The sequence below is a fragment of the Sycon ciliatum genome, chromosome 4 (assembly GCF_964019385.1).
Source record: "Sycon ciliatum chromosome 4, ocSycCili1.1, whole genome shotgun sequence".
Taxonomy (NCBI): domain Eukaryota; kingdom Metazoa; phylum Porifera; class Calcarea; order Leucosolenida; family Sycettidae; genus Sycon; species Sycon ciliatum.
Genome location: NC_088646.1, coordinates 41,407,957 through 41,424,968, shown reverse-complemented (window position 1 = coordinate 41,424,968; position 17,012 = coordinate 41,407,957). Strand labels below are relative to the sequence as shown.

At 47.7% G+C, this 17,012-nt stretch overlaps 2 protein-coding genes across 2 annotated transcripts in view; both read right to left on the bottom strand.

Moving 5' to 3' along the window:
* LOC135816227 (uncharacterized) overlaps nucleotides 1-4,532 on the bottom strand; it is a 33,897-nt gene extending 29,365 nt beyond the window's left edge. Inside the window, exons 1-2 of the mRNA XM_065329634.1 lie at nucleotides 3,562-4,532; nucleotides 2,173-2,323 (exon numbers count right to left, since the gene is read on the bottom strand). Coding sequence (XP_065185706.1) covers nucleotides 2,173-2,323; nucleotides 3,562-4,307 — 897 coding nt within the window. The 5' untranslated portion in view covers nucleotides 4,308-4,532. The remainder of the gene's footprint in view (nucleotides 1-2,172; nucleotides 2,324-3,561) is intronic.
* Nucleotides 4,533-7,075: 2,543 nt separating this feature from the next.
* Nucleotides 7,076-16,337, bottom strand: LOC135816226 (endoplasmic reticulum protein SC65-like). Its single transcript, XM_065329633.1, has 7 exons — nucleotides 15,809-16,337; nucleotides 14,773-14,977; nucleotides 11,504-11,854; nucleotides 10,560-11,022; nucleotides 9,159-9,289; nucleotides 8,080-8,222; nucleotides 7,076-7,700 (listed from the first exon to the last, which is right to left on the bottom strand). The coding sequence occupies exons 1-7, from the start codon at nucleotides 16,045-16,047 to the stop codon at nucleotides 7,583-7,585; spliced, it is 1,650 nt and encodes a 549-aa protein (XP_065185705.1). The 5' UTR covers nucleotides 16,048-16,337; the 3' UTR covers nucleotides 7,076-7,582.
* Between the last annotated feature and the right edge of the window lie 675 nt (nucleotides 16,338-17,012).

Genomic DNA, 17,012 nt, shown 5'->3' with positions numbered 1-17,012 from the left:
ATCGACCACACCATAACTGCACCCTCCAGCCGGCCTCGACACGTAACGTTGCCACAGCACACCACCATCGCTGGAGCGCGCAGTTGTGGTGTGGTGGACGATGGAAAGCCTGTACAGGGCCAAATGCTGCTGCTTACCCTACATTGTATAATTATTATTTAGTACGGACACATAATCATAATAATATTATACTTGAGTACATACATGGGTACGTTGAAAGCCAGGAATGCCGAAATGACAACTAAATTACTTTCCCTGTCCATTTGTACTTTCGGAAATTTTTGGCATTTTTACGATGCGAAATGCTCTATAGTCACAGGACAAGAGCATCGTCTTCACTTCAGTGACAGAAACAACAACAGCGAAACAGTGTCGACAATTGCACAATCCTTCCAGTGTCATCTAAAACACATCGCTGGCGCAGCACTCCGTTCCTGCGGAGGAACAACTAGTCACTACTGCATGCTGCAGCAGGTAGAGATTACTGACTTTGCTTGGATGTCGGAGCCCTCATCTTCTGAGGAGCTTGAACTCTACGTGTACGATTCGAAGTTCGTTGAAGAGTGTCATCACTCGGAACATCCTTTCTCTTCTGCAAAAAAAACTTGTCCAAGGAATACTGACCACACCACACCCATCCTGAGCAGCAGTGAATGACAGCGCCAATGGAGGTAAGTTTGGATCGTTTCGAAAGATCAAAAAGGAAACAACCACCCAATGTTGTCTACAGTGTCCGTTTGTAAATCACGGACGTATACGGACGTGAACACCAGTACAGACTACTAGTACTAGACTACCGGTATACATGCAGTATCGATCTACCGAACGCGCATGCAGTGCACTGAGTCTGTACTCTTTGACTGCACTGACTGTGATCGGACGGACGTCCTTTTGTGCACACATGATATTCTTCGATATTTCTCAGCACCACACTTTGCAAAATTTAGGGGGTTCCATGGAACCCCCGGAACCCCCCCCCCCCCCCCCCCTGGATCCGCCACTGACTATGCACTATGCACCATGCACTATGCACCATGCACCATGCACCATGCACCATGCACTATGCACTATGCACTATGCACCATGCACCATACACTATGAACCATGCACTATGCACCATGCACCATGCACTATGCACCATGCACTATGCACCATGCACCATGCACCATGCACCATGCACTATGCACCATGCACCATCCGCCCGTCGCTATCTGAACGCCAGTCGCTCCTCTTCTATTCTGGCCTTATACTTCCTGACATGCTTTATGGATCAAACGCGTTCTTCTCTGCCCTCACGGCTCAGCAGCGGCACCAGCTCACTATCCTCGACAAGCGATGTGTTCGCTGCGTAGCCAATCTGCCCTTCCCGTCCCATACCACTCCTATATACACTCGCTTTTCCCTGACCCCTGTAATTGAAAGTGCCAAATGCAAACTCCGTTTCCTTATGCACCGTGTCCACACCAGCAGCATCAGCCCTCTTCTGAAAGAAAGAGTAGCCCTCCAACCTCCCAGTAACACCCGTGGCAATGACAATTGCAAATACATTGTTCCGCTAACTCGTCGAACATCTGGCGACAGCCGACCATTGGTTTCCGCCGTGAAGCTTTGGAACACCCTGCCACAGGAACTCACGTCCACTCGTCGTCCAACCCCGTTTAAAAGATTGCTGAAAGTGTTTTTCTATGGTTAATATGGCCGAATAGCACCTCCCTCTGGCATAGGTCCTCATCTTCCTATTTCTCTCTGATTGTTACTTCATTCGAACTTGACTTGTAATTACCGGTACAAATACTTCCTTTTGACTGTTTTCTCATTTTCGCAAGTGAAGCTTTATCGAGCCACACTTTTTATTCTATCGCCATCATAATATTGGGCATCAATGCCCGTTTGGTTTGCGATGTAAAATAAAACTTCAAACAAACAAACTATGCACCATGCTTCATGCATCCTTATGCATACTTATGCACGCACACTGCATCATACACATTGCATCATCTACCATGCATCATCTACCATGCATCATCTACCATGCATCATACCCTATGCGCCATGCACTATGCACCATGCTTCATGCATCGTTATGCACGCACACTGCATCATGAACATGAGCCATGATGATCATGGGCCTTCACTTACCCCGTTGATATAGAGACCTAACCCTTCACTTACCCCGTTGATATAGAGACCCAAGCCAGCTGTAGCAATAAGCCATGAGCTGCCATGCACATAACTGGCAACAGCAATATTGTTCTCAAACACAGTGTCTGTTATAAAGACGGAACTACTCTTGTAGATAGCCAATGGAGTAGCTCGGTTGTTCCTGTATAGACACACGCGCGTGCGCGCGCGCGCACACACACACACACACACACACATCACACCTTGGACCTTGGACCTTGGACGCGCTGCCATATTCTGGCTATGCGGACCCCATGGGGGGTTGAGCAGGTTCGGAACAGTAGGGGCGATGACGGGATAGGTCCTGTGGTCTACTGAAACGCCGACCGCAATTGCAAACGATACAGAAGGAGCTACGGTCTGTGTTGGTTGCTCTGGCCGAGCCACGGCTGCACTTGTGACGTTTCATGCCTTGGCGCATCACACACACACACACACACACACACACACATACACACATCACAGGCCATACTTCATTCCCACAACTAAATCTCCTTGCGAGGGGCAGAGTGCGAGGGGCAGAGTGCGAGGGGCAGAGTGCGAGGGGCAGAGTGCGAGGGGCAGAGTGCGAGGGGCAGAGTGCGAGGGGCAGAGTGCGAGGGGCAGAGTGCGAGGGGCAGAGTGTGTCATAGTGCCATGTACATACAGTACCATGATGTGTCACTCAGTGATTTGCTAATGTCTAATGCCTAGGCTGAGAGCACTTCCAGCGACCGGACGTCTTGCTATCAATGCTATAATCCGGTTAAGAATATGAAACAGGGGGGGGGGGGCAGAGCGTCCCATACATTATATCCCCCCCCCCCCCCCCTCACACACACACACACCCACACATACCCACACACACACCTCAGACATGCCCATCGCGGAAGCGATGATAGCGAACAGCTATGATAGACATGCAACTTGTGCTGGGATTACACCATTCAACAGCTTGCAAGGCTGATGAATTGACCGCCACTATTTTTAGCCTGGTATCCACCACACAGCTGTTTGAAGTGACTTTTTCTGGTCAGTGAATCCCTATTTTTCGTTTTTCCATTTTTTTCCTACATACACACCACACCACATACTCCGGCATACACTGGCTGTTGGTAACCACCCAGGAGAATGAAAGAAAAGCCAGGAAGAGTCCGAGAAAGAGAAGAAAGACGTGTGCGACCATAATCGTCGGGAATTGAACCCGCAACCTCTCGATTGGAAATCGACTGCACATGCCACTGCACCATATGGGACACCCACCCACACACACCTACACACACACACACACACACACACACACACACACACACACACACACACACACACACACACACACACACACACACAGTCTTCCAATCCCCACTGTATCTTGCCCCCCACGCCGGCTAACCCGCTTACCTGAACACACAGTTGTTGACAGCGGGTGTAAGACATTCCACCAACTGCACCATTGCCCTCATGTGTCCACTGTAAGCAAACTGGATATTGTCAAGGCGGATACTATTGACTCTTAGAAAAACTAGTCCAACATCGGCGGCATGACCTGTACCCATCACTAGGCATGTACGATCACCAGCACCACCAGCATTTCCACTGGTCCCTTCAGCTCCTCCAGGTACAGCACTGCCTGTTTGGTTTCTGGACACACCACATAGGTTTACATTGCTAACATTCTCCAGCTTGATGACGTCACCGATTGGATGAGAGCCAGGCATAAGGAGGACATTGACTGCTGAATAGGTCTTGTTTAGTGCTTGTAGGTAGCTCACAGCTGTCGTGATGTTAGCGAATATCAACAAATCCGAGAACACAGTCCCCGTTGTGCAGTGAGGCAACGGGTATGGCAGCTTCGTTCCATTCAATTCTTTCAGGTAGGTGCAGTTGAGAGCCGCAGGACTGGGAGGATTTGAGTCGATACATAGATCAACACGTGACTCATTGCGGGGAGCAGATTGCGACGAGGCCAGGGACAATTCTGGAAAACTAGGAAATGCGAACGAGGACGGTGTTGTGGCTGGTGGTACCGAGTTAGTCGGTAGCGTCCCTGGTTGCGAGCTACTTTGCGCCAACACAGCAGCAAACTGGAGACACACTGTCAGCCATGCACAAACAGCCACTAGCAGAACGTCCGAAGAATGAAACATTTTCAATTTCTGCCAAACTCCTGAAGTCACTGGCCAACTGGCCCATTCAGCGACTTGGCGATTGCCGATAAGTGCTAGAAGACAAATAAACGATTTACGCAACGATATTCACGACCACTGAGCGGATCGGACGGGCGTGCAGACCCTCCCAACACCAGAACACCTTGCTACCAGCATTAGGACTGGTGTCAACCAATTACCTGTTTTCCCTTGTCCAGGACGTCAACTATTACTTGTGAATCTCCTCCACGTAGGCCAACTCCAATACTCCAGTCAAAACTCCAAAAGGCAAATCTCGTGTCCTGTCATCATGGTCATGCCGAAGCAAGGTCACCAGGTCACGTCCATGCACACACGTACTACAGACATACCCTACCCTGTGAGTTGATTACCACACTACAGTCTACACCATCCAGTGCGCAAGTGACTCCGTGACCATGGTGACTGCACTAATTATCATACGCGAATCATACATGACTTGACAGAGTACAGTACAGATTTGTGCTAGTACTTGTTAGCAACAATCCGAACTAGCGCATACACTGCACTGCATTGCTTTGTACTGCATTCAAGACTGACGTCATGCGCTTTGTTTTGCTGCGTAATCACAAATGGCACCAGCCCATTTTTGCGGAAAAGGAAAACAAATCTTGCTTGCCCTGTTGTGCTCTTCCAGACAACGGATCGTGCTTCAGCAGTGTTTCTTTTCCCACCATCCCTCCCTATCCAACTTATTCACACCATCATAATATTATCGTACCCACTAACCGGGTCCACTCTCACAACTGGTGTTATCTAGCTATTTGCTGCGGCTCTGCCTTGCGCTATATTACATCCATTTAGCATTGCAGCTCTACGTTGAGCTAACAGCAGCTCTACTTTGAGCTAACAGCAGCTCTACTTTGAGCTAACAGCAGCTCTACTTTGAGCTAACCGCAGCTCTACTTTGAGCTAACAGCAGCTCTACTTTGAGCTAACAGCAGCTCTACTTTGAGCTAACCGCAGCTCTACTTTGAGCTAACAGCAGCTCTACTTTGAGCTAACAGCAGCTCTACCTTGAGCTAACAGCAGCTCTACTTTGAGCTAACAGCAGCTCTACTTTGAGCTAACAGCAGCTCTACTTTGAGCTAATCGCAGCTCTACTTTGAGCTAATCGCAGCTCTACTTTGAGCTAACAGCAGCTCTACTTTGAGCTAACCGCAGTTCTACTTTGAGCTAACAGCAGCTCTACTTTGAGCTAACAGCAGCTCTGCTCTGAGCTAACAGCAGCTCTGCTCTGAGCTAACACCAGCTCTACTTTGAGCTTCAAACCAGTTGTTTCGAAACCAGCACTCCTCAATCCAAAGAGATGCCTCTTTGTTGACTTGTTTGTGTGAGGGATGGGGCTAATGTTGTGTTTTGTGCATTGTTGCGGCACGTACCCGTACCCTCAGGTCAGACTGACCGTAAATATGATTTACTTCAGAAGTATGATCTGGTTACTTTACATTGGCTCACCGTCCGAGTTAGTCCATACTTGCCAACCCTACTGGAATTTCCGAAAATCAAGGAAAACTCGCTTTCGTCCCGGTATACCGGAAAAGTTATAACATCTACCGGATTTTCGAAAATGTCCGTCAACACCTTTTTTTGTTGATTTTCAGTGTTTTGGACGCTCGCTCGCAGTGCTGGGCGCCCAAACGAAGGTCTTATCTAGCGAGCGAGAACTTTTGAATTAGCGCATGAAAAAGTACTTTTTTGTCGTACATGCTGTACCCCTCTTGATCATGCTGTACTATTTGCGAATATTCTGTAGTCATGGTGACGTCACTATGATGTCATATACAATATTCTGCACAATTATGATGAAAAAAATTGCAGATCAAGGAAAAATGGGCAAAATCAAGGAAAAACGTCATCAGTGTCAAGGAAACTGTTTGCCAGGGGTTGCCAAGACTTGAGTTACATGTTCGAAACTAACTACTGTAAATTTAAAAATAGGTTTCAGCGGCAACAGCTTCCTATCGCTAATGTGTGCACATACTGCTCTCGGCACTCCCTGGTGAGCATTAATTTCAAGCTGATACACCATCTACCATGTACCATGTACCATGCACCATGTACCATGTACCATCTACCATCTACAGTGGTCCCTCTATAATCCGGCACCATTTGTGCCACGAAAATCTCAGGCTGGATTAGGGGGGGTGCTGGATTAACAAATCTGATTTACTGCTGCAATGTGCATGAAGAGGACATTTTGGCTACTGAAAGTTGTGCTGGTTTATCGAGGGTGCTGGATTATAAAGTGCCGGATTAGAGAGGGACGACTGTACCATCTACCATGTACCATGTATACGCCAATGGCAAGAGAAGCACCCAAATCTGCAAATGCACTGGATGTGCACCCACAGATTTCCTTTTCTAGCAACGATAGCGGACAAGAGTATAGATCCGAATGAAACAGATAAAGACTAGAGCCAGATATAACTGCCTTATCCACACAGCTGGCGAAGCCATGTGAATCGGTTACAAATGCACACCAATGCACACCTTAGTACCTGGTCTACACCACACACAGTACCGATAAGAATAGGACGGCCAAGACAGCTACCTATGCACACCCTACACTCGCTGGGGTAACCCGACAGAACAGTGTTGCACAAAGCTGACACACACACACACACACACACACACACACACACACACACACACACACACACACACACACACACACATGCACACACACACACACACACGCACACGCACACACACAATCCTGAGGTGAGTCAGTGGATGCCAGTGCAATATACATTAAAAAAACTTTTGATCCAATGCACAGGCAATGTGGAAAATTACGAAATTGACCAAAAAAAGCCACGTGCAACAGCAGCAGCCCAATGGCTTCGGCAGTGGCAGCAGCAACAGCAGTAGCAGCAACACCGTGTCTGCAAAAGATATGAGAGAACTGAGTGAATCTAGTCACGAATACCGGTACACACGTTGTGCCGCGGCTCTAAACCATAGTAACGTAAATCTTTTTAAATGAAATAAGTAGAATCTTCCAAATCTTGTGTCCCAGAATAGCAGCTGTGAGACTGTGATTGAGTTTGTACATAGTACATACACATTCACAGTATTCATAATGAGAGCCAGTGATCAACATGATCTTCTTCTAATCACAGTCCAGACCATGGCAGTGATTGCAATGGAGAGCCTTGACAGAACTGTCCACATGTACATCAAACCCAGTCTGAGAGTGCAACATGTGAAATTATCAATTGCAAATACTAGGACTAGAGAATACTGGAGCCGTCGCCGGCTGCCGTGGCTTCAGGCACTAATGGACTAACTGGTGGACCAACAGGTTGCTTGCCAGTCTCAGTGGAGAAGAGGTTGACATCCAGAGTGTTGCTGAACAGCAACAACAATGCCGACGACGACAACGACGACGACAACGACGACGACAACAACAACAACAACAACAACATGACGTAAAGTAACCTTTGTGTTCTGTGAATGCCTTTGCTTACAGTTCGCTTCAATTGGTACACTGTAACTACTCCCAACCCCATCCCCCCCCCCCCCTATAGAGCCACAAACTGATTGTGATGATGTCATGCATGTGTGCTGAAAAGAGCACTCAAGATGGCAAGGTTACTGCCAACACAACCAACACACAGCAGCACCCAGCCAATAACCAGTAACTCCCCACCTGGACAACATCAACCGACAAAACATTCAACAAGCAAGCAAGCAACACAGGCAACAAAATCACTGGACACCCACCAACCTTTTCTTTCCCTTTCCCTCCGCTAACGCTTCGGCATCTAAAGGTTCTCCGTCATCTTCTAGAGGGTTGTCGGGAAGGGCAGCCTCAAGCTCAAGAAGAAGTTTTTCATTCTCCGCGTCGACCTTGTGAATAGCAAGAGCCTCCTGTGCAGATCAGCCGTGACAAATTCAGTGATGAAAGAAAGCGTCAGTTTGATACCAGGTACAACTACTTCTAGCATGTCATGACCCCTCATTTCTTAGCCAGTGACTCATTTCTTAGCCAGTGACTCATTTCTTAGCCAGTGACTCATTTCTTAGCCAGTGACTCATTTCTTAGCCAGTGACTCATTTCTTAGCCAGTGACTCATTTCTTAGCCAGTGACTCATTTCTTAGCCAGTGACTCATGTCTTAGCCAGTGACTCATTTCTTAGCCAGTGACCCATGTCTTAGCCAGTGACTCATTTCTTAGCCAGTGACTCTTGTCAAATTTGTGTCAGGCAACTTTCCACCTCACTCTCAATACAGAGAGGAGGAAAGTTCGAGAGAGGAAATGGACACATGGTCTTCATCCATTCGGCTACTTCAGTATTCTAATAGGGCCCCAAAGTGATGATGTCAAACACACAGTGACAACACATGCCAACGGAAGATCTGGGTACAAACAACCCCGGCTTAGCGTCACTTTGTTTACTGGAAAAATAGTTATAAGTAAAGGAATGCTAAGGTTTTGCAGTAATCAGCATATTCATCAGGGTGAGAATCAATGGTTCGTTAGAAGAAACAGCTTTTCTAGGTGTCTCCTTCTGAGAGTTAGAGGTTTGCAAGGCCGATGGAGAGATAACTGGTCTCCCCAGTTTTTCGATGGTGAAACAAAGGGACTGCGATGAACTGGGAGATAATATTTCAGAGTTCTGATCAACCTTGGATTCTCATCTGTCTCAGCATCATCCTGCCTTATAAGGAGATGTGAAATGTCCTAAAATTAATATCTAATCCGTGCAAATAGTCTTTAAATTTTGTAATTTTCACCGCAAAAAAACATGATTGTGATGCGGGGAGAGGGGGGGGGGCAGAGGTGGTTTGGGCCTGGCACTTACTGGGCGAGGTTGAAAGTTCTCAGAAGAGATGCCACTTAGTGACCTGTAGAACTCCAGAGATCCTTGAGCAATGTCAGCGTTCAAAAGATCAATGGTGGCAGATGCACGCACAGCTCTCTCCACTTGACCGGCTGCATACACAAAACAACAATTACAGGATCACAGGTGACTGATGTGTGTGTATGTGTGTGTGTGTGTATGTGCGTGCATGTGTGTATGTGTGTGTGTGTGTGTGTGTATGTGTATACGTGTGTGTGTGTATGTGTATACGTGTGTGTGTGTATGTGCCACCAAGCGTGTGATATACAATACACTAACCATGGTAACACTAGGTCCCAGTATACCCCCAACGTATTGTACAGGACAACATGTACTTCAAGTAAGTAACAAGCAGTTATTGGGTTGAAGATCTGCGACCGTGTGACTCCACAATCATAGTATAGTAATAAGTATCACCAGGCAGTCACATGGTCGCATACTATAACATCATGAAACACAATCTCACAATCTAGTACAGTAGGTATCGGTTATAGCGTGGGTGTTTGAAAAACGACATTTGATTCTTATTGCCGATATTTCTTACACACGATAAATCACGTGTGACATTATCATATGCACGTGTGACATATCATATGCACGCACGTTTGGTACACGGATCAATCAGACTCGCGGTCGTGCTAGGTGACTGCCGAGCAGCGGATACGAGAGAAGTCTGAAGAAAGAGTCCGACTGGACAGAAAAAGTGATTCTCCAATGCTCCCTTGGGCATAACTCTCTTTTTGTGTTGAATATTATTGTATTGAGTATGCACAGAGCACAGATGCTATTACTACAGGCGATACACTTTGCACTAATCTGGCATATTTTGCTACACAAAATTCATTCTTAGGGCCGATATATTCTACTATGCGATAATACTGCTTGTAAGAATAAATGTACACATAAAATATGTGTTATGATAATGAAAAAATGAGTGTTCATTCTTGTAAGCAGTATATTCTTGTATACGACCACACTATAACCGATACGCACTGTATTTGATGAGTATGTCAAAAGGGAGCTGGTTCCCCAACACATGCACATTGCTAGTTAGGTTCACTGTACATTCTCCTTAAAAACAGGAAAATCGGAATGAAGAAGTCCTCACAGGGTCGGCAGTGTTTCAGTCACAGAGACACACGCACGTATGTATGCATGTACGCACACACACACACACACATAACAGCCACCTTCAGTTCCTTTCCCCAAGAGACTCCCTTTGATAGGCATCCATTTGCCTCTGGAGAATCTTTGAAAATATAATTATAATATCCAAAAATACACACATAACATACAAGCGTAGCTGGAGGCAATGGCTGGCTGCATGTACAGGAATGGCTGGCTGCATGTACAGGTACTTACTCTGGTAATAAGAGAACTGTAGGAAGTCATAGAGTCTGGCATGAAGATCTGCATACACTGATGTACCAAGGTTCTGAGATTGCTCTTTGCAATCTAGCTGACATCGTAGAACACGCTTGTATGCCACCACGACATCATACGCCAGGTCATGAGTCGTTCTTGGAATGTCAAGCACTTCACTCGTGTAACAGAGCTTCCAACACTCGCGAATATGCTCATCGTACACACCAATCACTTTCTCAAATTGCTCAGCAGCTTCTTCATGCTGGGCATCGTTGTAAAGCTTGACGGCATTGTGAAATAAGGACACATAAACTGGAACATCCTCCATTAGTGCAATCCTCTTTGACTTGATTTCATCCAGTGCAAAGTAGTACTTGATGTTATGCTGACTGGACGAGTCATTCTGGTTGTAGCTATGATACGTCAATGCAGCTGATGCCGCTTTCTCCACCTCGCCCAGCTAAGCACACATACACACAAATGCAAACACACACACACACACACACACACACACACACATAAATAAGCAAGGCTCTGAGAGGCATGACAGGTTTTGAACGGCCAATACCTATACATACACTACATCATGTATGGCTGTATGGCTGTACAACAGTATGACCAGCAGCACCAGCAACACCATCACTGGCAGCAACACCAGCATCAACAGCAGAAGCAGCAACGGCAACAGTAGCAGTAGTAGTGCCACCACCACTACCAGCAGCAACAGCACAAGCAACACCAGCAGCAACCGTTGCTGAGCAGCAGCAGCAGCAACTGTTGCTGAGCAGCAGCAGCAACCGTTGCTGAGCAGCAGCAGCAGCAACTGTTGCTGAGCAGCAGCAGCAACCGTTGCTGAGCAGCAGCAGCAGCAACTAAGCGTAGCAGGATGCAAACCTGACTAGCGCTCTCAGATTTCATTGAGCCGCGCATTATACGTTTACCTTGAAGTATGACATCTGGAGATAGTCATAGACAAGTCGGCGTTTCAAGTCACGTTTCTTTGTAGCGGACGATGGTTGATCAAAGTTATGGCCGGTGATTTCTGACAAACATGTTGCATAGCAGTCATTGATAGTGAATATATTAGTACTCCACTCAAGCGGCTGGTAGAGAAGGGAAGCTCCGAGGCATTTGGCAGTACACTGACGCTCAGCTGTTTCTTCCTTCTCGTACAAGGCAATGGTCTTGTCTACAATGGAAACCGTTCTATTCCACTCCTTCTGTCGGTATGCCGAGGCTGCCGTGGCAAGTAGAGCATAGACATTTGTACTGCCATCCAGAGGCTCTCCATCCTTAACCGTCGTCAGTCATAATCACATGCACATACACACGTACACACGCACGTACAAACACACATATATACACACACACACATCGACACACACACATCGACACACACACACACACACACACACACACACACGCATTTAAAATACAAAACCATGATGCACCTTCTGCCACATAGCAATACATAGCAATACATAGCAAGTGGATATGTTGCGCTTGCAGAGCGAGCGCTTCGACCCTCTGCGGTTTTGTTATCCTTCAAATACAGGGGGGGGGGGGGGCAGCACTCCATTCAGTCTATTTTCCTACGTATTTCACTATAATTATTGTCTCACTATTATGACTGTGTCATGTCATGTCCTTATGCACTTCCTCATTGTATATCCATCAGGTTCAATGTGGGGCACCCCGCTGTGAACTCTTTTTCGTATTCTATCCGTTTCTTCCGCTTTCGCTGCCGGTAGTTCTACGCCCTCTTTGGGCGCGTTCCCTTTGCCTGGCTCAGCTTTTACTGCAGGCTTGTCGGACTCCCATGCGTTTATCAAACTCTGTGGGTGATCTCCTGTCAAGTGCTTCGCGTCAGTCGTCAGGCCTGGCATAGCTTCGGCTGCAGGCTCGACGGATCCCGTGCGCTTTTTGATATCCGCGGGAAATCCCCTGTCAAGTGCTTCACGCAGGGTCATTCTGCTTTGCTTAGCTTTGGCTACAGGCTCCTCATTCTCCAAGGCCTTGAAGGGCAGTGATTGCCATAAGGGCCTGTTGGGTCCTTGCATAGCACCTGAGGATATGGCCAGTGATGAAATCAACCTGCAGAGAGTGAATTTCGCTCGACAGTTTCCAAGGAAACAAAGGCACTCCTGGAGAGCACTCTGTGGGCTAAATTGGATCACAGGCAATGGCAAGCGTTGGTCCGGCGGTACCCCAGGCCGGACACCCCAGCGAGGGCTACCCCGTCGGTTGACAGCAACGTAGTCCGCACGGTGTACGACCTTGGCCAGAAGCTTCCCTCTCTCCATAATCGGCCAGATACGCATCCATTGCAGGCCCAAATGAAACTCCTGGATGTAGCCGGTCCCTTGGCTGAATTGCTTACATTGACCGAGAAGGTCACTGAACCGTATTTGGCTGGCAAGTTCAGGGATGCTCTCAAAGGAGCTTGCTCTTTACTTGGAGATACCAATGCGCTCTTCATTGGACATCGGCGATGTGTGTACCTCAGCAAGATACATTCCCGGCTGGCTTGTTTGGCCAATGAGGAATTCGATCAGCCGGTGGACAAGCTGTATGGCTCAGGCCTTATGGCCTAGATGGCTGCCCAGGCAGCACTAGAGGAGAATGCCATCGCCGCTGGTGTGCGAATATTCCCCACTCAATGTGGCAGCAAACGCCGGCATTTCAGCGCCTAGTGTTTCACGGTGGTTGCTAGAAGTCACGGCCTTGGCGGATAGTGACACTTCCACTTTCAAGGCGGGCCATTCCACACATGGTGCACCTGCTTCACAGGCTGCGGCAGCCTCAAAGCAGCAGGGTGGTAGAGTTTCAACACCTTTCACAGGTTCTACTGCCGATGACCTATAAGAGATGCCCAGAGTCAGGCCTGCGATTAGCAGAGTCCATTCTGAATTCCTCTCAGTCTGCTGTTAATTAAGAGTGTCTGACCTGCACATTATGCCATGCGCATCATGCTCTGCTTTTCAGTAGCCAAGGTGTATGCCATTAACAGACTCCGCGTAAGACCCTCTGTGCCAGACAGTATTGCCCATGCTATGCTGTGCCGGTTTTACTACTTGCTGTACGCAGTGCTTACTATTAAGTATTATTTGCATCTCTGCCATACCCATACGTTCAGAGCATTCTGTGTGTTGGGCAATTTCTGTGAGGTATAATGTGATATCAAGAGTACATACCCCTCTCTCCCCCCCCCCCCCCTCCCTCCCAGAGTGTGCAACGCTTGATCCAGCTCAGCAGAGGGTCTTGGTTGCGCGTAATCGGATCTTCTGATGTCATGCGTACACTCCGCACCAACGCAAGGCCGGTCTCGAGGCAGGGCATCGTTGTTTTTGATCCGAGAGTCACCGCGACTTCCCGGGCTCCCCTCAGATGTGTACGGTATTATGACGCAAAGATCCGATTACGCTCGACCAAGACCCTATGCAGAGCTGGACCAGGTGCACTCTGGGGGGTTATGTACTCTTGGTCATACTATTGTGTCTCTGTGTGCAAGCCGAGTGACTTCATGCGTTCATGAGCGCTTTGAAGACTGATGATACACTGTTATATCGAAGCTCGAAGCTCCGATATGCAATGTCCCATTTCACAAGCAGTTGCACATTGTACTGTGACGTGGTGATTGTATGAGAAGCGGAGAGCGGAGATATGACAGTCCCACCTACCACACTACTTAGCCATATCTAGGGTTATGCCTCCGATTTTACAGCCAAAAAAGGCAATGAGGAGGTCGAGGGCCGATTTGCACACATCAATTTTATATAAAAGTGATTTGAAGACAGAAGTGCTGTCTTGAGCGAGGGAAAGTCCCTTTGAGACTGGCATTACACTGTTTTTTCTCCACCCTCCGCTCCTCATACAATCCCCACTTCACAGCACAATGTGCCATTGCTTGTGAAATGGGGCAGTGGGGCTCAATACAATCCAACTGTGTGCATGAGTCAATTTTGCACCTTGCACCCGTGCACAGTCCAGTGTTCACAGGTCTAGGGCTGCACAACAGCCGGCGGCGTGTACATGATTCACACGATGAGATTACATAGAGCAACACCGACCATGTACACTGCGTGTGTACCAGTGCAATGTATGCCCACATACACCTGTATAAGATAGACAAAGCTCCAATACATGTACACAGAGTAATACTGATAGAGTAGTACAACAGAAGCAGAACAAAATAGACTGTTTCGCTTACCCTGACTATCTGCAAGACTTTCACGTAAAAGATCAAGACGGAATTTCCCGGAATGCCCTTTGTGCCTCTAGTTCCATAGGCTAGATGCGACGGGATAGTGACCTTGAGTGCATCTCCAACGCACACACCGGTCAGACCTACATCCATTCCTTTGATGACCTGGCCTGAACCAATGGTGAAGACATATGGCTGACCGTAGTTGAAGCTAAGGACAACACACACACACACACACACACACACACACACACACACACACACACACACACACACAGTAACAAGGGAGTCGTAACATAATGGCAGACTATACAGATGCAGCATGAGCGAACAGGGTTTCAATCCCACGCTAACCGTTCCAGTTGCCCAAGTTGTGGCAGAGGCTGAGAGCCAATTTACACACACTAGCACTGATATGGCATCGCTGATCTGGGCTTGTGTATGGAGTTGCACGGGTCATGAACGCAATTGCACTTATGTGCTGCATAGGCCACAAATCCAAACCCACGGTCAAACATACCCACGCCCACACACATACATACACACACGTGCCTGCACACGCGCGCACACACACCCGCACACACACACACACACACACACACACACACACACACACACACACACACACACACACACACACACACACACACGCGCACACGCACACGCACACGCACACGCACACACACATATATATACACGCACACACACACACATACACACACGCACACACACACGCACACGCACACACACACACACACACACACCATTGGACGCCCATCGCGATGATAGCGATGCTACAGCAGAAGCCATAGCAGCTTGTGCTGGGATTGCACCATTCAACAGATTGCAAGGCTGAAGAATTGACCGCCACTATTCAGCCTGGTGGACACACACACACACACACACACACACAAACACGCGCGTGAACACAAATGCGAGCGTGCACGTGCGCGCACATGCACACACACACACACACACACACACACACACACACACACACACACACACACACACACACACACACACACACAAAGATGCTTACCTGCAATCAAATTCATGTCCATTCGTCAATCGTCCACAGTAATGATAGGAAATGACGTCTCCTGGTTTTGATCTCTTTGTTTGACTACATAAACCTGATGTAAGTGATCGCTGCTCCACTTTCACCTCTGTAATATGATCGCTTTGCCCATCTTGCGCTGTAACACTAGATAGACGTGCCCATAGTAACAAGTGGATACATGTGACCAGGAGGGTCAACTGGGAACTGAAGCGTGTCATTCCGAAACGATGTCTGTAATTCCAAAAATTAATAATATCGATCGCCAAGCGCACGAGGTACCGAAATAGCAGCAATTAATTACTCGACCGCTAGCTAGTGGCGAGGCAAGAAACCTGAGCTTGATCGGGAGAATTGCTAGTATTAAAATTCTATCAGCTTGCTACAAGTATCGTCTGCAGGCTGTATACCCTCTCCATCCACTGGCCTCACTCCACTATTTCAACCACTGTTTTGATCCACAGCACAGCACAAACGACCATGAACAAAGGCACAATGAGCATCATGAACAAGACGACTGCGCACGTGAGGCACCTGCTAGCATGGTTTACCATCGACTACGTAGATCTACTGCTGACTGCTGCACTGCGCTGTATGACTTGTATTGTTTTGCATGCACGCTGCCCTGCGCATACGCGTAGTGGGCTGTCACCAACATTCAAGCAAGACGACCCAGAGGCTAGCTAGGCAGTGCAGTGTATGCGGACTGACACTTGTCGACACCAGGCGCTAGGCGACCTAGCTTGACTTGAGACTTGAGACGTTGAGTCGATAGTTAGAGAGGCACTGCTGTGTTTATGACAAGTAACGACGTTGACAGCCGCTACTGCAACAGTCCGAACTGCTTGTGAGTGTCGGCTTCTTTGACTTCACTAACTCCAACGCATGCGGATATCTGACTCCCGTGACTGTGAGACTGTGATCGTCTGAAACGACTTATGAGCCAGATTTTGGACTGAGTATGTATGGTTCTCAGTTACTGATCTAGCCTACTAGCAAGTACTAGTGCTAGTATTACTACTAGTACTACTAGTACTAGTGCTAGTAGGTCAACTCTCCTGTAAAGCTGGTTAGGTCTTGTGACCATTGTTGACTGGTACATGTTCCAACTCTGCCTTTTTAGTTCTCTGCAAGGTGTACTTCGAAGTACATCCTACTTTATACTACCTGACTTGTACTGAGATGT

Coding starts and splice junctions, on each gene's coding strand:
- LOC135816226 (XM_065329633.1), bottom strand. CDS start 16,047: ATGACACGCTTCAGTTCCCAGTTGACCCTCCTGGTCACATGTATCCAC. Junction 11,855..14,772: donor AAGTCTTGCAGATAGTCAGG/GTAAGCGAAACA, acceptor ACGACGGTTAAG/GATGGAGAGCCTCTGGATGG. Junction 8,223..9,158: donor AGAACTTTCAACCTCGCCCA/GTAAGTGCCAGG, acceptor TGATCTGCACAG/GAGGCTCTTGCTATTCACAA.